The following is a 21,193-nucleotide window of genomic DNA, read 5'->3' as shown; positions in this document are numbered from 1 at the left end:
TGGAACACCGATTCTAGGCAAGGGAAACAAGCACAGACTGGTGGGACCGCATAGTGTTGCGGGTGTGGGATGATTCCCAGTGGCTGCGGAACTTTCGCATGCATAAGGGCACTTTCATGGAACTTTGTGACTTGCTGTCCCCCGGCCTGAAATGCCAGAATACCAAGATGAGAGTAGCCCTCACAGTTGAGAAGCGAGTGGTGATAGCCCTGTGGAAGCTTGCAACGCCAGACAGCTACCGGTCAGTCGGGAATCAATTTGGAGTGGGCAAATCTAATGTGGGGGCTGCTGTAATGCAAGTAGCCAAAGCAATCACTCAGGTGCTGCTACGAAAGGTAGTGACTCTGGGAAATGTGCAGGTCATAGTGGATGGCTTTGCTGCAATGGGATTCCCTAACTGTGGTGGGGCGATAGATGGAACCCATATCCCTATCTTGGCACCGGAGCACCAGGGTACCCAGTGCATAAACCGCAAGGGGTACTTTTCAATGGTGCTGCAAGCACTTGTGGATCACAAGGGACGTTTCACCAACATCAATGTGGGCTGGCCGGGAAGGGTTCATGACGCTCGCGTCTTCAGGAACACTACTCTGTTTAAAGTGCTGCAGCAAGGGACTTACTTCCCGGACCAGAAAATAACCGTTGGGGATGTTGAAATGCCAATAGTTATTCTTGGGGACCCAGCCTACCCCTTAATGCCATGGCTCATGAAGCCATACACAGGCAGCCTGGACAGGAGTCAGGAGCTGTTCAACTACAGGCTGAGCAAGTGCAGAATGGTGGTAGAATGTGCATTTGGCCGTTTAAAAGGTCGCTGGCGATCGTTACTGACTCGCTCAGACCTCAGCCAAACCAATCTCCCCATTGTTATTGCTGCTTGCTGTGTGCTCCACAATCTCTGTGAAAGTAAGGGGGAGACCTTTATGGCAGGGTGGGAGGCTGAGGCAAATCGCCTGGCTGCTGATTACGCGCAGCCAGACACCAGGGCAATTAGAAGAGCACACCAGGAAGTGCTGTGCATCAGAGAAGCTTTGAAAACCAGTTTCATGACTGGCCAGGCTACAGTGTGAAATATCTGTTTGTTTCTCCTTCATGAAAACCCGCCCCCTTTATTGACTCATTCTCTGTCAGGAACCCACCCTCCCCCTAGCTTGCTTTCAAACCAAATAAAGTCACTATCGTTTAAAAATCATTTATTCTTTATTAATAGATTATAAAAAGAGGGAGGGAACCCGGGTGGGGTTTGGGAGGAGGATCGGCAGGAAGGAAAAGGCCACTAAAAAAAAGGTGAAAAAAATAACAGCCTTTTGCTTGGGCTGGCCACTGGGGTGGAATGGGAAGGTGTACGGAGCCCCCCCCCCGCCCTTACATGTCTGGGTGAGGAGGCTATGGAACAAGGTGAGGGGGGTTATACAGGGGCTATAGCGGCACTCTTATCCTGCTGCCGTTCCTGAAGCTCCACCAGACGCCAGAGCATGTCTGTTTGCTCACGCAGCAGCCCCAGCGTTGCATCCTGCCTCCTCTGATCTTCCTGCCGCCACCTCTCATCTCGAGCGTCCCTCCTTTCTTCACGTTGGTCCCTCCTGTCCTCACGTTCACTGTCTTCTTTCCTATACTTTGAAACCGTGTCCTTCCACTCATTCAGATGAGCTCTTTCACTGCGGGTGGATTCCATGATTTCTGCGAACATCTCGTCTCGCGTCTTCTTTTTCCGATGCCTTATCTGTGATAGCCTTCGGGATGGAGGAGGGAGGCTTGAAGAATTTGCAGCTGCTGGAGGGAGGGAAAAGAAGGAGAGAATTTTTTTAAAAGATACATTTTACAGAACAATGCTTATACTCTTTCACGGTGACCAACACTATTCACATTACATAGCACATGTGATTTCTGTGCAAGGTCGCATTTTGCCTCTTAATATTGAGTGCCTGTGGCTTTGCTGCTAGAGATCACAGACGCAGGTCCGGGCAACAGAATTCGGCTTGCATGCGGCCATGGTAAGCCATTGTCTTTCGGCTTCTGCGCCCTCCTTTCCCACATACCAAGCAAAGCCCGTTGAGTGCTGCGGTTTTCCTGTTAACGTTCAGCAGCAGAAAACAAACTAACCCCCCCCCCCCCAATCCAATTCTCTGGATGATCGCTTTATCCCTCCCCCCACCGCGTGGCTGGTATCAGGGAAGATCCCTGCTAGCCAAACGCGAAAAGCTCAGGGCCAATTCCCCGCCCCCCCGCACTTGGCTAACTGCAGGGAAGGATTTCTTTTCAGCCATAGGCAAACAGCCCAGTAGGAACTGCCACCTCTGTCCTCTTAATTAAATTCCCATATTTCAACCAGGTTACCATGAGCGATATCACTCTCCTGAGGATTACACAGCATGAAAGAACAGATGTTGCTTGAATGCCAGCAAACACTGGGACCATACGCTGCCAGGCTTTGTCATGCAATGATACCAGATTACTTGCTGCAAGCATGGCGCGGTCAAGTGTCCTACCATGGAGGACAGAATAAGGCTGCACTGCCCAGAAACCTTGTGGCAAGGCTTTTGGAGTACCTCCAGGAAAGCTTCATGGAGATGTCCCTGGAGGATTTCCGCTCCATCCCCAGACACGTTAACAGACTTTTCCAGTAGCTGTACTGGCTGCGAATGCATCCCAAGTCCTGAGGGCAAAGTAATCATTAAAAACCCTTGCTTTTAAAACAAGTTTTATATTTTAAAAAGGTAAACTCACCTGAGGTCCCTTCCATGGGGTCGTGGTCTTGGATACTGGGTTGGGAGGGTACTTCAGTCAGGCTGAGAAAAAGATCCTGGCTGTTGGGGAGAACAGAGTGCCGGGTGCTCTCTGCAAGCTCGTCCTCCTCCTCTTTCCCCATCCGCAGAATCCTCAGGTGTTGCTGATGAGATTATCCCCGCCTCGGAATCCACGGTCAGAGGTGGGGTAGTGGTGGCAGCCCCCCCTAGAACTGCATGCAGCTTGTCGTAGAAGCGGAATGTCCGCGGCTCTGACCTGGAGCGACCGTTTGCCTCCTTTGTTTTTTGATAGGCTTGTCTGAGCTCCTTGACTTTCACGCGGCACTGATCTGAGTCCCTATTGTGGCCTCTCTCCATCATGCCCTTGGAGATTTTTTCAAAAGTTTTGGCATTTCGTCTTTTTGAACGAAGTTCTGCTACCACTGAATCCTCTCCCCATATAGTGATCAGATCCAGTACCTCCCGTACGGTCCATGCTGGTGCTCTTTTTCGATTATCAGCCTGCATGGTTACCTGTGCTGATGAGCTATCTGTGGTCACCTGTGGTCTCCACGCTGGGCAAACAGGAAATGAAATTCAAATGTTCTCGCGAGGCTTTTCCTGTCTACCTGGCCAGTGCATCCGAGTTCAGATTGCTGTCCAGAGCGGTCACAATGGTGCACTGTGGAATAGCTCCCGGAGGCCAATACCATCGAATTGCAGCCACACTAACCCTAATTTGAAATGATAAAATCGATTTTGGCGCTACTCCGCTCGTCGGGGTGGAGTACAGAAATCGATTTAAAGAGCCCTTTATTTATAATTAAATGGCTTCGTTGTGTGGACGGGTACAGGGTTAATTCGATTTAACGATGCTAAATCCGAATTAGAGTCATAGTGTAGACCAGGCCTTAGTGAAAAAGTTTTTCCTAATATCCAACCTAAACCTCCCCCACTGCAACTTGAGACCATTACTCCTTGTTCTGTCATCTGCTACCACTAAGAACAGTCTAGATCCATCCTCTTTGGAACCCCCTTTCAGGTAGTTGAAAGCAGCTATCAAATCCCCCCCTCATTCTTCTCTTCTGAAGACTAAACAATCCCAGTTCCCTCAGCCTCTCCTCATAAGTCATGTGCTCCAGCCCCCTAATCATTTTTGTTGCCCTCCATTGGACTCTTTCCAATTTATCTACATCTATCTTGTAGTGTGGGTCCCAAAACTGGACACAATACTCCAGATGAGGCCTCACCAATGTCGAATAGAGGGGAATGATCACGTCCCTCAATCTGCTGGCAATGCCCCTACTTATACAGCCCAAAATGCCGTTATCCTTCTTGGCAACAAGGGCACACTGTTGACTCATATCCAGCTTCTCGTCCACTGTAACCCCTAGGTCCTTTTCTGCAGAATTGCTGCCTAGCCGCTCGGTCCCTAGTCTGTAGCAGTGAATGGGATTCTTCCACCCTAAGTGCAGGACTCTGCACTTGTCCTTGTTGAACCTCAGATTTCTTTTCGCCCAATCCTCTGATTTGTCTAGGTCACTCTGTATCCTATCCCTACCTCCAGGGTATCTACCCATTGACTCATCAAGATAGGACCATAGGGACTTTCACATGAAGTGAGGGTTCAGAGCCCGGACTACAGTGTAGTAGCCCCAAATCCCAGTTCTTTGCTTCCAGTAGCCCCTAATTTATACCACCCCTCCATAAATCATTTAACGGCCATTTATTCTGACAGTCTGAAAGGGGCTTGGTGAAAGGCTTGCAGTCAAGTGTGGAGAAACAACATGATTTGGGGAAACTCAGCAGATAAAGAAGATCGATATTCAGAAAGAAAACTCATTCAGATATGTTATCTGAAAGCTAAAATGCACATGCTACAAGAGGGAAGACACAAAGCCCTCAGGCAGCTCCAACTTTGCCTTGTTTTTGCAGAATTTCTTTTTCTTCCTGTCTGGCAGAGCCTCATTAAGATCAGGTCACTGAAAGGTTAGGGAAAGTATACAGTAACCAAGTAATTAACATAAATAATTCCTATGGGGATTAGGAGAGAGTATACATTTTCACAGAGCCAGGATGGCTGTGCTGCACTCAACTTCTTTAGGCTACATTTACCACTGTACTGGACTACGGCTTTCCCCAGAATTAGTCATCTACTTCTCAAAAAGTAGTTATAAAGAGCATTGCCACTAGAAAAGCAGTGTGTTCAGGTCTCCATTCACCTTTCCTGAAAGGAAGCGGTGTCACACATATTTGATTCCCAGTAGGTGACCAATCGAGAGATAATGGAATAATGAGAGGGTTAGTTTGGTGCGAAGTTAAGAATGCAGTAATTAATACCTTCTGCGCTGTGAAATTTTCAACATAGTTCAAAGGCAGCAATAAACAGATTCACTAAAAAGAGTCTCTCACTTTAGATTATTTGTTTGCTGCAAATTCAAACCAATTACACCTCTACCTCGATATAACGCTGTCCTCGGGAGCCAAAAATCTTACCGCGTTATAGGTGAAACTGTGTTATATTGAATTTGCTTTGATCCACCGGAGTGCGCAGCCCCCCCCCCCCGGAGCACTGCTTTATTGCGTTATATCTGAATTCGTGTTATATCGAGGTAGAGGTGTACTTTGATGTATGGTTACATATGAGTGACACGCAGGATATCATTCCTTTTTGCTTCTGCAGTGATCAGTGCTACTACCCACCCTCAGAATCTTCCCTTCATCAATCCATTTTTCAAACTAACAGAAAGAGCCTTTGAACATCAGAGCTGTATGCTGTACAAATTTGTTATTGTTATTAAGTCTAAAATATGAAAGTAAAAAAAAAAAAAAACAGTAAGATCTTGCTGTTCAAGGTGATGTTTTCCTTTGTTCATCTTTGTCATTCATCAGCAGATTAAAAAGGTGACACGACAAGTTTTAATTCTACTCGTTGAGTCAAAAAAAACTTGTCTAACTTTCAGAAAATGACAACATCCTCCATATTTTTTGAGCTTCTTCAGGTATTGCCACAGAGCAATATTTTATAGCCAAAGGATGTGTTCTACACTATTTTATGAACATCTTAGGAATGTCTATAGAGCAGCAGCCATTGTGCCGAAAAGCATGTTATTTATTAAAACAAAATTCAGCCTTAAAATTCCAACAGTGAAGCAGGAGAGAAATAGTGACACAGTCACTAAACCAAAAAGAAACTCTAAGATTCAAGAGTGAATTAGGGCACAGAGTTCATGCATTAGTCTCTCACTTTCAGAGATCATTTTGCATCAGTTTTTGAAGTTCCCCCTCTGGACTTTATGACTCACCTAAAGCTATCCTAGCACTTGGCACAGAAATTTCAGAAGAGTGCACTGGCGGATCTCTGTGAGAACCTCTGTGTTCTTGTGTAACTAAGGACTAGCTAAACTAACAATCAGTTCCATAAATACTAAATCACTCCTGCTTCCCACTCAATCACAGATGTCTTCAAAAGCTTTTTGCAGTTTGGAAAGCAATCCATGACTGTACAACCTGGAAAGTATCAAGAAAACAAAGTTCTGTCCTGTTTGGCTTTAATCAAGATGATATATTACATGCTTTAAATTTAAACAAGGACAGCTAAGTTCAGTTGTGGCGTTGAAATTTTGACTGACATTTATAGGTAAACAGCCTGTGCCAGATTTGCAACCAACGCCACTTTCCAACACGTTCTATAGCTACAAATCAAGAAAGCTGAAAGTGTTTCAGCCAGGCTATACTCCATCGGTATGAAGTCACTTAGGTCTGTATAACTATGTCACTCAGTATGAAAATCCAGAGCCCCGAACGATACAATTAAACCGACCTAATCCCCCAGTATAAACAGCACTGGGTCGATGGGAGAATTCTCCCGTCAACCTAGTTACCACCTCTCAAAGAGGTGGGTTACCTATGCTGACAGGAGAAGTCCTCCCATTGGTGTATGTAATATCTACACTGAAGAGCTGCAGCATTTTAAGCATAGACAAGTCCTTAAATGCTTTTGAAAATCCCACTCTGAGGTGCCTAAATATTTTCCTAGAATCCTGATTTTAGGGTCCTATTTTTTTAAACTGTTGGCCTGTATGTAAAGAGTTCCAATTCCTTTGTTAATGCATTGAAAAACCTAAAACATAGATCATTAAATACTGAAGCAGTTTTGTTTTCAAGTGATGCCTCTAAAAGAAAAGAATAATCAAAAATACAGTAGCCTCTGATGCTGCAAACACTTATGCACATCCTTAACTTTAAGCACATGAGCAGAACTATTGAATTCAATGGAACTACTTGGGTGAGCGAAGTTACATACCTGCTTAAGTGTGTGCAGGATCTTGGCTTTAATTTTCAATGTTTTGTTCTTTGCCTATAGCAGTTTTGTAAAATACAAATGAGATGTCCTTCCAGTAGTGTTCTTCTTAAGAAGCAGCATGTGTAACTAAATTTTAATCTAAAGTTACAATAGCAAAAGTTGTAAATTAGGTGTATAAAGCCTCAACCTGATTAAATCAGATTTAAATCGCTCCACTCTGTTCACAATCAAGAGGTTTTTCCAGTGTGAAAAACTTGCTTTCTTTAAAAAGAAATATGTTCAGCTAGAGTGAAAGCCCGAAACAGCGTTGCCAAGAGGAACAGATTTAAGTCAAAGAGAAAAGAACATTTCATTAGCTCATCTGTCTGCCAGAAAGGATTAAAAGGGCCTACTCATGCTGGCTTTTAACTAGGGAAAAAAGATAAAGGTTTAAAAAGGGGCACCACAGCTGTCAGAAGGTACCCGAAGCAACAGTTGCTATGCAATCCTAGCTACAGTGCGCAGCTCAGAGTGTTTACCTGGGGGTTTGCGGGGGAGAGGACAAGGAAGGTCTTCCAGGGGCTTTGCACAGTGACAAAAAAAAAAAAAAAAAAAAAAAAAAAAAGAGGACATACAGTTAGTTTTATTAGAGTTTCAAAGTCCAACAGAGGAGTGGGGTAAAAAGGAATACTGATTGTCAGTTTAAAGAGTCATTAAAATGTAAGAGCTTTTCATCCCATAAATATCCAATTCAATCAAACCAAGTGGGGGAGACACAGATCAAGCACATCCAGCCAGGCCTGAAGGAAACACTCATTCAATGCTACAAAGTGGTGTGCAGTTGAATACTGACAGACTACATTTTTCTTTACTCCTTGATCCACTAGATGACATACACATCTGAATGGAAGTTTTCCCAACTAGTTTGTCTTACTGCAAGACAGAGGCACTAGCAGCTCACAATGAGATCTCTAGTTAGTGTAAGATAACTGGCTCAATTAAGGTTAGGCCTACACTGGCAATTGAACTACTAAACTTTTGCCTTTCAGAAGTATTAACCCTCCCAGTCCCTTACCCCCCCCAAAAAAGACAAGTTTTGCCATGACAAGTGCCAGTGTGAACAGCAACACAAACACTGCTCGTTGGGGGTAGAAGTTTTTTGTTGGCAGGAGAGCCGACAAACAGCGGTTACACTGCACAACTTTTAGCGGCATGGCTGTGGCGACACAGCCATGTTGCTAAAAGTGGTGTAGTGTAGACACAGCCTTAATGCTCCCTCCTCTTCCTCCCCCAGCCCCATTGTCTCTCATCCTCCTGCTGCATTTTGTTATAACCTAGATGGAGAGCTCTTTGGGACAGGGATTCTTTCCTACCTCTCTGTATAGCATATACCACAAGGTGCCCCTAGGTGCTAGTGAAATACAAATAAGACAACACTTTAGCCCTATGCAGGGACAGCGCTGCTCCTTTTATGGTACCAGGGAGATTTCAAATTTATAAATATGCGCTGACTTAGAAAGGTGAGTAAGAAATCACACCTGGCTGATTTTTGCTGTAAGAAATTAAATGTGGAGACTCCCCGTACCTTTGCTTTATCATGTGCTTCTTGCTAACTCACCCTTCTAAGTGAAGATGCTTCAGTGCCATTAACATGCAGTATTTCCAACTCACATGATTTTTATCTTGAATCTCACATTTGAGATCTTTCTTAAAGCCCCAAGCTCCTGGAGTCAGGTGAAAACATTACAAAGTCCATTTTTCATTTTAAATGACTGTTGAAAAAGCTTGAAAAGTTGAGCCCTAGAGGTTCAAAAAACAGAAAGCATATAAAAAGAAGCCAAAATGTGAGGGGGGATGGGGGAGGGGTTACATTTCAATTTTTTTAAGCCAATCTTAGGATGTTTGGGGGCCTGACTCATGATTTTTGAATGCCTGAAACTGCCCCATCAGATACAAGCCTCCAACTTATTGGGGTCCACAGAAGTCAGGGCAGGCAGGAGCTCTTACCCCCTGTGAGATGTCCTTCCTCTTAGCTATATCCATAAATCCACCAATTGTTTTCATCTTTCTTCAAATGCCTAGTGGGCCAGCATGTACCTTCTTCTAATTTTAGTAATCAGCTCCAGGCACCTGGTGTTGATTGTAAACACTGAACAGCTCTTCAGGCTCACACACACAGATGCTGGCCAGGTAGTTTATCAGTTTTCTAATTCGTTTTCTGGAGATGTGACCCCACCCAGCCACCTCAGCTCGAATCACCGCTGGTTTTAAGACGGTCAGTGTCTTGTTCCTGAAAATCATTCAACTTCCTGCATTTCCTTTTGACATTTTGGGGTGTGGAGCTTTTAAGTGATAAATTAGAGGCAATGCAGAAGCCACTCCATCTCTCCCCCCCCCCCCCATATCTCCTGAGGGGGTGTCATCTTGGGGAAAAAATAGGAAGGACAGTTGAAACATGGACATAGAAATTTGATTTGGGGGGGGAGGAGGCAGGATTAATATTCGGAATTTATCAAAGTTCTCTAGGGTCCCCTTATAACACTAATACCTAGTTCATAGATAGCACTTTTCATTTGATCTCAATGTTCTTTGCGCATTAGGTCATCCCCATTTTAAAGATGAGGAAATGGAGGCACAGAGGGGAAGTGGTTTGCCCAAGGTCACACAATGAGCCAATGGCAGAGCTGAAAATACAATCTACATCTCCAGAGTCTTGCTTCAGTGCTCTATCCACTAGGCCACATCTGACGGGAGGAGGGGGATTCAGCATAACTTTAAAATGGAAACACTCACTTGGGGCGGTTTGTGCCTAACTTGTAAAATATTAAAATGTATTCAAGTTGTTAGCAAACAGGTACATGACAAGGAAGAGTAATATTTACAGCTTCTGTCTTGTCATTCCGCCCAACTGCTCCTGCTTCAGTGTTCCTTCTCACCAAACTACCCTGTAATGCAGGCAGCCAGGGAACCAGGAGTGGCCAGCACCAGCTACAAGTCACCCACCTGCTGTCTCCCAACCCTGAATAAGAGCAGTAGCAGCACAGTCTGTTGATAACTTGGGGAGGAAAGGGTGTGCACAAAGGCAGCCTGGTGGTGAAAGAAGGCTGAAGTGTGCAGAGGGTTGAGGACAGACGATCAGGAGCGTGACAAAGAACTGTGTAGAGAAAGGAGAGGGATTGGGAACGGAGAAACAGGGAAGTGAGCGAAAACACTGAACCGATGGTGGTGAAAGGAAGGTTGAATCAACAGCAGTAGCATGTTTATGAAAAACACTTTGAGAGTTACGTAAGACTTGGCAGCGATGGAAAGCTGGCCCTAATACTGATGCCCAGCTAAGTGAGGCAAAGTCAGCACTATTACTTCCCCTACCACCTGTCGCTGACCTCACCTAGTTTACCTCATGGTAAGTCTACCGGTGCCTTGCCTCCACTATGTTTTACAGCAGGATAGTCAACACAAGTTAGTCATCCTGTAGTGAACACAACTTTTTTTGGTCAGTGGAGACATAGCCAGAGTGGTACAGTTAGGAGTTGTCTATATGGGAAAGTTATACCAGTTATACAGATATGGCTATATTAGTGTAACAGTCTTATCTTTCAGCAGAAAAGGAAAGGGTTTAAGCTAAACAAAAAACAAAGAAAACCAACCCACCCAAGTGACAAGCTAAATCAATAAGCGACCACTTATACAAGAGGGAGAAATTAAATTCACAGTGAAGCCTTATGTGCCATCCTACCTAACTTATTTTCTAACATTGACCAGGAAACAATTTACTGCATTTCTGTTATTTATATTGCACTAGCACCTACATGTGCCAATCAAGAAATGGGTCCTCATTGTGATAGGTACTGTACAAACAGAGATGATACCCACCCCCAGAGAATTACTGTAAGTGAAAGGAAAACCCACAACACCAAACTAACAGGCTGCCTGCCCATGTGTCAATGAAGCAGTTTTGCCAACTGGCCTGCATAGGGCCCGTGAAAGCTTTTCTTTAGCTCACCAACAACATATGTCAGATGCCCTGAAAAGCGAGCCTCGCTGCCTTAGAGCACACTCAGGAGCAATGCTCTTTCTCAGCCTGTCAGAAAGCAGTTCTCTCACCCATCCACCCCCCCTTCTAGTCTCAACAAAGGAGTCTGCAAATGCATCTTCTTTCAGACAGCTGAGACTTGCACTGCTCTAGCTTTTGGAAGGCAGCCCACAATCCTCCTTGCTGAAAGCAAGCAGCTGAGCTGCCCCCATCAAGGCACTTACACATTCATGTTGGTTGGCTGTTGTGCTGTCACTAATGACTTTCTCCAACTGTGCATAGCAAGGGTGTCACATAGCAGAATCCACCGGATGAGCTGGAAGCCGCTCTACATGCCCAGCGGGAGAACAGGGTGGGGAGAGATTGCCCGTACCTGAGCTTAACTCAGGTAGTGTTAATGTGTTCTCCTTTCGCTCCAGTTCCCTCTATTTTTTAAACTCAGCTCTTGAAAAGCACACAGGAGGATTAAGAAGTTGTGTAAACTCTGTAATATGGTAACACCTTGTTAAACAGAAAGATTTCATGACTATAATCCTGTATCATGTCGCCTTAAACAAAAGCTCACTGTTGTAATGATTGTTTTGTTTCTGATATTTACATGGCAAGAATCTGTGAACCTGTTAAATACTTCTTTTTTTTATTACTATTTATTTAGGGAGTTGGGTAAAAACCCTCTGAGAAATTAGAATGTTCTGGAAGCAACACGGCACTGAATATAGTGAAGCAGCTAACAGATTGCTCACGGAGTTTGGCTAAACAAAATAAATTACTACGTTGCAATAAAAGCAGAACCCTCAAGAGGAGAAAGGAGCAATAACTAAAAATTGTGAGAGCATTCAAAGTTGCCCTGTGTTAACTCATGGAAGGAGAGCTGTTGCCTAAAGCCAGCTGTTGAGGGTTAGCTCTTCAGTGAAGAAAGGAGAGCAGGATTTTATACTGATAAAAGCAGAGTTCTCTTTAGGGATAGTCTAAACACAAAAAATCAGTATGCTACAGGTATAGTTGAAGCTGTGCATCCTCCTTCCCCCTTAGTGCACAGGTAGTTATACCAATATAGCACCTTTATGGCAGAATAACTGTGTCCACACGATGGGTTGTGCTGGTATAATTAATTTTAAAAAATAATCACACTCCTAATCAAAATAGCTATATTGGTATAGAAATCAGTGTCTGTAAGCCAGGCCTTATTATATAACTAGATGACAGGTTTTAAGTTATGGCATGGTTTTGCAGAGTGTTAACTAGTGGTTTCCTTTACTACAGTCAAGACTACGTAAGCAATTTAGAGATAGGGTTCCCCTCTGCCTCAGAAGGAATTTTACAGAGAAAAATCTCCCAGTCTTGCACTCTTTTCTGAGAATAAGGACCACCGCAATGCTGTCTGAATGGGCACCCAGACAGCCTGATTCAGGAATCAAATGCCTTTCATCTCCATAAACTGATAACTCCAGGAAGGCTACAGAGATTGACACACATCCTAAACTAGGATATTTAACTGCTTCTGAAAGCCATTTTCCAGCAGACTCACTGTGAACCAGTATTGAAGGAGTCTCAAATCACATTTTCTAAAACTACTGTGAAGGTTTTGTCCCATCTGCACTAGCATTCATTCATTTTCAATGCCAACTCAAGGGGAACAGCAACAATCCATGTTATTAGTGTTCACAGGGCTTTAATATTAATCCCCTCAACTGCAGAAACCTCCTCTACCCCTCCAGCTCTGCATGCATTTGAAGCAGTAGTGGCAAGCAGGTTACAACTACTCAATGGTTTTTCAAGGGACACACACACCTTGGTTACAGTGATTTCAAGTTCCAATACGATTTGGCTGGCTAGCACAAATAGACCCAGATTGTTCTGGAACTGCAAGATCCTTCCCATTTGTCAAACATTTTGTAACTAGTAAGTTACTTTACCTGCTAATAAACACAAAGATATAGGCAAGTGTGCATGCTTCAGGTAGAACAAACAAATTTATTAACTATAAAAATATGTTTTGACTTATAATCACTTAAAATCTAAGTCAGATTTGGTCAAATGAAATAAAAGCAAAAACGCATTCTAAGCTGATCTTAACACTTTCAATGTCCTTACAAACTTAGATGCTTCTCACTACAGGCTGGCTCTTCAGCCAAGCTCTCCCCTTTGATCAGTGTTTCAGTTGCTTGATGTTGGTGGTGTCTGTAGATGTAGGTGGAAGAGAGAAAGCATGGCAAAATGTCTCTCCCTTTTATTATGTCCTTTCTTTCCTCTTGGCTTTGCTGCCTCCCCCCCCCCCCCCCCTTTCAAAGTCAGGTGAGCATTACCTCATCACAGTTCCAAACTGACCAAAGGAAGGGGGTGACTCCCTCAAAGGTCTAACAGATTCTTTTGTTGCTGCCTAAGCCAGCGTCCTTAGGTGCCAAATCTGTGGGTGTTCTGGGGCTGGAGCACCCACGGAGAAAAATTAGTGGGTGCAACAGCCAAGCTCCCTGCCCCGCCTCACCTCCTCCTCCGCCTCCGCCACCGCCACCTCCTCTGCCTAACTTCCAGCGCTTGCTGCCGCCAAACAACTGTAGGGGAGGGGAGCGGGAACGTGGCGCGCTCAAGGGAGGAGGTGGGGAAAGGCGGGGCCAGGGCAGAGGTTTGGGGAAGGAATCAGAATAGGGGCAGGAAGGGGGCGGGGCAGAGGTGGAGTTGGGGCAGGGCCAGGGGCAGAGCACCCACCGGCACCAGTAGAAGTCAGCACCTATGCCAGCATCTATTATTCCTGTGAAGCTAGGCTGGGTTTGTCCCATCCATGCCCTGACGAGGTGTGAACTGCCTCTCTGTCCTTGGATAGTTTTTGCATGGGCTTGCTTTAAGCCATGAGGGTACATTTTCAACCTCATAACTATATACATGAAATTATAACCTATAACATCACTGTAACAACCATGCTCAGTGCATCATGAGCCTTCCAAAGACACCCAACATGACAAACTTTGCATCGGATATCACACAATCAGAGAAGACTAAAAGCTTTGAGACCTCCTTCATCCATCATAAACAGAAGGACAACTACTACATTCTCTTAGATTAAAGTGACCTGGAAAGTAAGTGCTTTGAACTGGCATTACTTCAGCAGTTGCAAGCCCCTCTTGCAACGTAATGAAGTTATGCAGTACTGGAGATTTTAAAAGATGAGCTGCAAGTTGTGAAGTTCAGTTCTGAGCTTGCATAAGGGTACGTCTACACTGGAAACTTCGAAGTGCTCCCACAGCAGCGCTTTGAAGTGCGAGTGTGGTCACGCACGAGCACTGGGACAGAGCTCTCCCAGCACTCCTGGTAATCCACCTCCACGAGAGGATTAGCTCCCAGCACTGGGAACGCGGCTCCCAGCACTGGGAACCTGTCTACACTAGCGCTTTAAAGCACTCAGACTTGCTGCACTCAGAGGGAGGTGATTTTTCACACCCCTGAACCAGCAAGTTAGAGTGCTATAAAATGTAAGTTTAAACAAGCCCTTAGCGTTTAGGGATATTTAAATCTGGTATTTTTTTTTTTTTTTTTTTTTTTTATAAACAAAGTTAAACTGAGCCAAAATACCAGGCTCAAAGAAAAGATTGAACTAATTCCAGCCAATGCCATTATTTGCAATTATTTTGGTTTCTTCTCCATTCCAATTTTAAATCAGCTTTTACTGCAAGGTAAGTCAGCAACTAAATGATCATTCACCAATACTAGCTCCTCTATATTTCAAAGATGATACAATAACCTCCACCTTTTTCAGAGCTAGGAAAAAAGGGCAACACTTTTCTAGATTTAGAAACGTATATCAAAATCTTGTGTCTGTTCCACCATAGTGTTGTGCTGCCTTAAGTGTCCTTTGTATGGTAGAATTATCCTAGCACAATCCATTTCAGGAGAGACCATAAGTAGGATCCTTGTGGCTGCATCAGTGCCATCCACCATTTACATAGCCTTGAGTGCAGAGGTGATGCTGAACAAATAAAGCTATCTTTGTCACAGGCTCATTTTCAAGACAAACCAAGAAACCGGAACAAGTATGACAGTGTCACTTTACTCAAATGGACGTTAGTTGCTGTGTAACATTTTAGTACATATTCTGTGTTTATAAATCATAAATCTAAGTCATAGATGCATTGATGTAGAAGACATCACTGTGAGCAAAAGTTCTCCAGTGGTACAAACGTTTAGGGTTTACGTAGAGCTATTGGCTGGGAACCCCGAACTTCTTTGCCAAGTTAAAAATTCCATTCTTTAAGATCACTTCTTAAAAACTTCCCTGAAATGCAAGAGTTTAACAGTTCAACTTGTTCTTTAGTTTGGTTACTAAACAAAACTACTTTAAAACCATGTAATGCTGGTTCAGAGGTATATTGGCAAGCACATACCAAAGCACACTGCGGCAGCTGTAACTGCCTTCAGCTCAGATATTAGGAGATCCTATTCTCCAATGTACTGAGTGATCCCAGCGCTCTATGGAAGCCAAGCATTGCACAATTTAAGGCCCAAATTGATAAATTCTAGGAGAGGTTATATATCTTGCATTAAAATGATCCCCTGTTGAATGGAGAATAGCAGCTTGTGTGTTACATAAACAAAGCAACCATCTGCTTGATCAGAAAAAACAAATATGTTAATAGGCAGCAGTTAACTTACTTGCTAGGAGAAGGCAGGCAATCGAAATGACATGCAGTTGCTTGACAGTAATATCATAGTGATCCATAAAGAGGTCCAGTAAGTAGACAGCAAGGTGCCGTGCCGTAGGGCAGAGATTGCAGCGGCTGCTGAGGACAGTCAAGAGGTCAGTAAAGTAGCGGCGCATCCCAATCTGTGGTGAATGGGCCTTATAGACAGGCAGTTTCAGTTCCTACAAAAACACAACAGAGGGGAGAGAGGTATTAAAAGGAGTATTTGTTTCAATGGCTAGAATGCCCAAACCAACATCCACCATCTACTATGGTAAGTGCTTAGCTACTATAGCAATAGGATTTACTCAGAACGCAGAGCTGGGTTAGTGCCAACATGTTTTGAAAGTCAATTCACTTCTAATATGTTCGAGTCGTTCATTTATTCATTTTCCTTAGGAGACTTAAGGTACTTGGTTGTGCACTGTAAATTCTGGTTTACCAGCAATAACTAGTTATTGCTTTCCATAAAGAGAGCTCCAACGCTATCCAGACTTAGAGAAAAATGATCATGAAGAATAATTGAAAAGGGGCATTGTCAGGTCAAAATTTTGCACCAAAGTCAGGTTCTGTACTATATTTCTTAAGACATAGGGGTTCATTTTTATACACACACATTCCATAGAGAGCACCTAAACTTTGCTTTTTAATTTGTAGAACAAGGAAGGAGTTTTGTATTTTAAAGGACCTAGCATTCTTTTATTGTGTTAAAAACCCAAATATTGGAGAGTAGTGGTAGCCTACAAAAAAGAACATTGATTAGAAAGGAAGCAGTTTATTTCCATTGTCCAAGAAGAGAAAAATGCAGAGACAAGCAGCATAATGATGAGTGGTTAGAATTTAAATCTTTACAGTTTTAACTATTTGGGGGTGTTTTTGTACGAGAGAAGTTTAAGAGAGCCCACTATATTTTATTTGACTAATGTTTTCTATGTCACATCTCACGTGTGAAGTTTTGATATTACTCAAAGACCAAGGCCTCACATGTAGTTCTGTCTTCATCTGGAGAAGGGAATGCCATACTGCAGAGTAAAGTCACGTGCTCGGTCTATACTAGTAAAATAGATCAAGTTTGAACTAACGAGATTTTAAATAGGATTCTGCACCCAGAGTGGACAGGGGAAGTGTGGTGAACCCCAGGGTTACCCATGACCAGCCAAACACATTTTTAAACATGACCTTTTTCGTAGTTTAGATGTGGCCCACAAGGTAAGGAGGAGGAATTTGCTGTGCTCAAATCAGAATGGAATACATGTTCTTGGCATGGCAGTTTCCCATCCATAGAACAATGTATATCTCGTGATATCAGCTTGTTTGCCCAGTTTGTGCCACTTAATGTCTGCTTAGAAACAGATGTACTACCCCTTAAGTGCTGACACAGTTATACTGGTATAAAAAGATGCTTGTAATGGGATAGTTTATTCCCCTAAAGTGTGTAAACTGGGTCTTAGAGAAGCATTTGTAAGAAATGCACACTAGGGTGCAACAATTAAGGTATGTCTACAGTAGAAATGCTGCAGCTTTGTAGCACACACAGACAGACTACAGTGACAGAAGGGTTCATTTACTGCTGTAGTAAATCCATCTCTACAAGAGATGGTACCTAGGTCAACAGAAGAATTCTTCTATGGACTCAGCAGTGTCTACCCCAGGGCTCAGGTCAATTTAACAGGGTGTGAGGATTTTCAGAGTCCTGAGTAATGTAATTACATAGATCTAACTTTGTAGCATAGACCAGGCCTTAGTCGTTGTACAAGCTCTTTCCTCAATTAACACTTGGCTGAACACTGGTTTATAGGAACCAGTGGCTTGCTGAAAACATGTAATGAAATCCTTTGGTACTTTATTAACCCCCATTGCCTAACTGCCAACATGCAGACTTACCTGCCATAATTATCCTACCACCATGAAATTGCTTTACAATCTTTACTTGACAGCACTAAAATAGGGACTAAGACACCACCCTCCAAACCAGGGTAGTGACTGCCCAATATCTCTTTCTTCCTTACTGAGAGGAGACATTCCACGAGGAGGTTCAACTTATCAGAAGAAAATATCATGACATAATTAGCCTTAGGAGGGTGCTTATAGCCTTAGGTGGGGTGCAAGAAGACTCCATACCGAAAAAGCAGCTTACAAATACAGCGAGCAGAGTACTGTTATGGATGATCGATTCTCAGGCCTTTTTAAAAAGAGGCAGCGACAAACCACATTCCGGAGTAAACAGCCACATGCTGTGGACAGGGAAGCAGCCCTTTGAAACCTGGGGCAGCCTTCACTGAAGGATTATAAAAATATCCCCCACTAGTAACTATTTATAAAAAAGCGAGACAATGAAACATTTCCCCCATTGTTTTATAACAATTAAAAAACCCACCCGTTTGAGTCTGCAATTTTTTTTATCCTGGGATTTAAGGTAATCTCTACAACCTACACCTGGGTCCAGAACAGAATCCAATACACTTACAGACCAGATGTTTGAGTCTGCGGCTATTGAAACAAATTTTAAAACCAAAGAGTAGCTCATCTTTTCAGAGAGAGAGATGGACACACACAAAACAATGTGGGTGAGATAATATCTTTAATCTACAGAGTTGTCCAATAAAAAGTCCTCCCCCCCCACCTTTTTTTTTTTTTTTTTTTTTTTTTTTTTAAAGTCAGTCATAATTCATTATTCCAACCCAAGTAATTTATAGGAAGCCTGGCTGCTTTTCTAGCCTTTTATTCCCTTAGACAGTCATCAAGATTTTCCAGTGTTTTTCTTCATATAAAGAAAACTAGGTTTCCTAGCAAATGTTTTGACTATGCAGATTGAAGTTTTACTTCCTTTACATTGATTTTCTGTAGAATAGAAAAGCAATGGATGTAAGAGACAAAATTTGAGGAGTTGGGGTTACCAAAGCATTTACCAGAAAGTTATTGGCATGTCCAGAAATTGCTGTTTAGTTGCAGAGTGTCAATAGATTAGAATGTGACATGGGCTTTGAAACACAAGTGCATAGATCAGGGGTCGGCAACCGACAGCACGCGTGCCAAAGGTGACACGCGAGCCGATTTTTGATGGCACGCGGCGCTGCTGCTGCTCTGGGGTTCCCGCTGCTGACTCCTGCCAGCCAGGGTCCCACCGCCAGTGCAACTCCGCACCCGCTGCTGGCCTGGGGGAAGGAACCCCAGGCCGGCGGTGGGCTGAGACCCCAGCTGGCAGGAGCCAGCGGCCGAAACCCCAGAGCAGTGGCGGGCTGAGCTGCTCAGTCGCTGCTCTGGGGTTCCAGCTGCTGACCCCTTGCCATCCAGCGTCCCCACCTCCGCAGCCCCACTCACCTTGTTTCCCCTTGGAGTTCCAGCGCAGGCCCCCACCAGACAGGGTCCAGGCCTCCAGCCCTGCTCAGCCCTACCAGCTCCACTCACCTCAGCTACTGATCTGGGGTTCCAGCCAGGGTCTGGATCTCCAGCCTTGCTCAGCCTGCTTTCCGGCCTGACCCTAACCCTAACAGTAGTTTGGTTATATATTATAGACTTATAGAGAGACCTTCTAAAAAACGTTAAAATGTATTACCGGCACGCGAAGCCTTAAATTAGAGTGTATAAATGAAGACTCGGCACACCACTTCTGAAAGGTTGCCGACCCCTGGCATAGATCCTTAGAAGCCAAACACATACCAGAATAGTGACAACTGCCTCTATCAGGCTTTGTCTACTACAATGGAAAATTCAGTGGATGCTCTTATTCTAGTATAGAAGGGGCTGTTTTCAGTTTAGGTCACTTAAGAAGGTGTTTAAGAGCTAACCTAAAATGGAAATGTTGATATAGGGGACTATACTTAGGCTGTAAGCACTTTGGGGCAGGAACTCTTTGTTCTGTGTTTGTATAGCGCCTACCATAATGGGATCCTGGTCCATAACACACTCTTAGGAGCTACCACAATACACAATCACAGCTAGTTAAACTTTCCAGTGTAGACAAGGCCTTAGGTCTTCACTAAGGAAGTAAGGGCGAGTCTACACTACAAAGTTAGGTCAACACAAGGTGACCTATGTATGCGTCTATACTCAAATTACAGTGACAGTCAAACCAACTCCCTAAATGGTGTGGAACCATGGGTGACCTATTCAGGTTGATGTAGTGCAACTGCAGACACTGTGTGACATGTGTCAGTCACAACTATCCTCCAGCAACTGTCCCACCATGCCCCATTCTTCACTATAGAACTGGTGCTGAGCCACAGACCTGCTGCTTTTACAACAGGCTGCATCCCATACTTGGTGAAGACCTCACCAGCACCCCACAGACCATAGATACCTCCAAGGAGCCTGAGACAGAGACCCCTGCTGTGAACAATGAGGAGGAGGAAGATGAGGCTGGGGGTTCCAGCCATGCCACAAGCCAGGATCTGTTCGAGACTCCCCTACAGTCTAGCCCAAGGGTGGGCAAATTTTTTGGCCCAAGGGCCACATCTGGGTGCGGAAATTGCATGCAGGGCTATGAATGTAGGGCTGGGGCAGGGGGTTGGGGTGCGGGAGAGAGTGCAAGGTGTGGGGTGCCAGAAGGGACTCAGGGCAGGGTGTTGGGGTGCCGGAGGGGGTGCCATGTGTGGGAGGAGGCTCAGGGCAGTGGGTTGGGGTGCAGGGGGTGGGGTGTAGGAGGGGTGCAGCAAGGGGCTCAGGGCAGGGGGCTGAAGTGCAAGAAGGGTGTGGCAGGAGGCTCAGGGCACGGGGTTGGGGTGCGGGGTGCATGAGGGGTGTGCGCTCCAGCCCGGCACCGCTTACCTGGAGTGGCTTGTTGTGACTACAAATCCAATGGTATGTCTGTTTTTATTAGCAACTTCTGGCATGGTGAGCTTAAGGGATGCACCCTTAACGCCTGACCTCATGAGAAGGAGAGAGAAGACGACAAGCTAGAGATCTTTCAAGCTAGTGCTACATCAGACTGTGGACAAGGAGCTTGTAGGAACAATCTGACTGAAAACATGGAAAAAACAATACAAAACAAATGTCAGGCAAAAGGCCTAGCTAGGAGTCCCAGCAGAACAAGGAGAGGGAAATGCACCAGCATAATAATGGGTCTTTTCAGGCAGCAAACCCAAACACTGCAGACTTTGGTTGACTGACAGGACTAAACATCAGACTCAGCCTTTGCAGTCACTGGAAAACTGCATGGTCACTGCTCCCCAACATATCACTTGGCATTATGAACGGCATCCTTACTCCTTCCACTCCACACTGGGGGAAAGCAAGGGAAACCACAGCTTCACATACACCAATCTATGGTTTTCTCAGCCACAAACAACTACACTGGACTAACAGCCACTTCTGAAAACAAAAAGAAAGTGTTTACTTCCTTTTCAATAGTAATTTTAAATGGTTTCACTCATACAAATTTCTAACACAATTTAACATGACATTGTATGCGTTTGTCTGCACTATGATTTTGTGCATGAAACTTTAAAGTTCTGGAGACTCAAAGTAGCTTAATTGC

The 21,193-nt window shown here is 44.3% G+C and overlaps 1 protein-coding gene across 2 annotated transcripts in view; it reads right to left on the bottom strand.

The window, feature by feature from the left end:
- Positions 1–21,193, bottom strand: part of CCNJL (cyclin J like) — a 48,245-nt gene that overhangs the window by 13,538 nt on the left and 13,514 nt on the right. For both annotated transcript variants that reach the window (XM_005297996.4, XM_005297997.4), the window contains exon 3: positions 15,689–15,899. In XM_005297996.4, coding sequence (XP_005298053.1) covers positions 15,689–15,899 — 211 coding nt within the window. The remainder of the gene's footprint in view (positions 1–15,688; positions 15,900–21,193) is intronic.

Source organism: Chrysemys picta, chromosome 8, assembly GCF_011386835.1.
Source record: "Chrysemys picta bellii isolate R12L10 chromosome 8, ASM1138683v2, whole genome shotgun sequence".
In the NCBI taxonomy this organism is placed as follows: domain Eukaryota; kingdom Metazoa; phylum Chordata; order Testudines; family Emydidae; genus Chrysemys; species Chrysemys picta.
The sequence above is the reverse complement of the archived record's forward strand: the minus strand, read 5'-3'. Positions and strand labels throughout refer to the sequence as shown.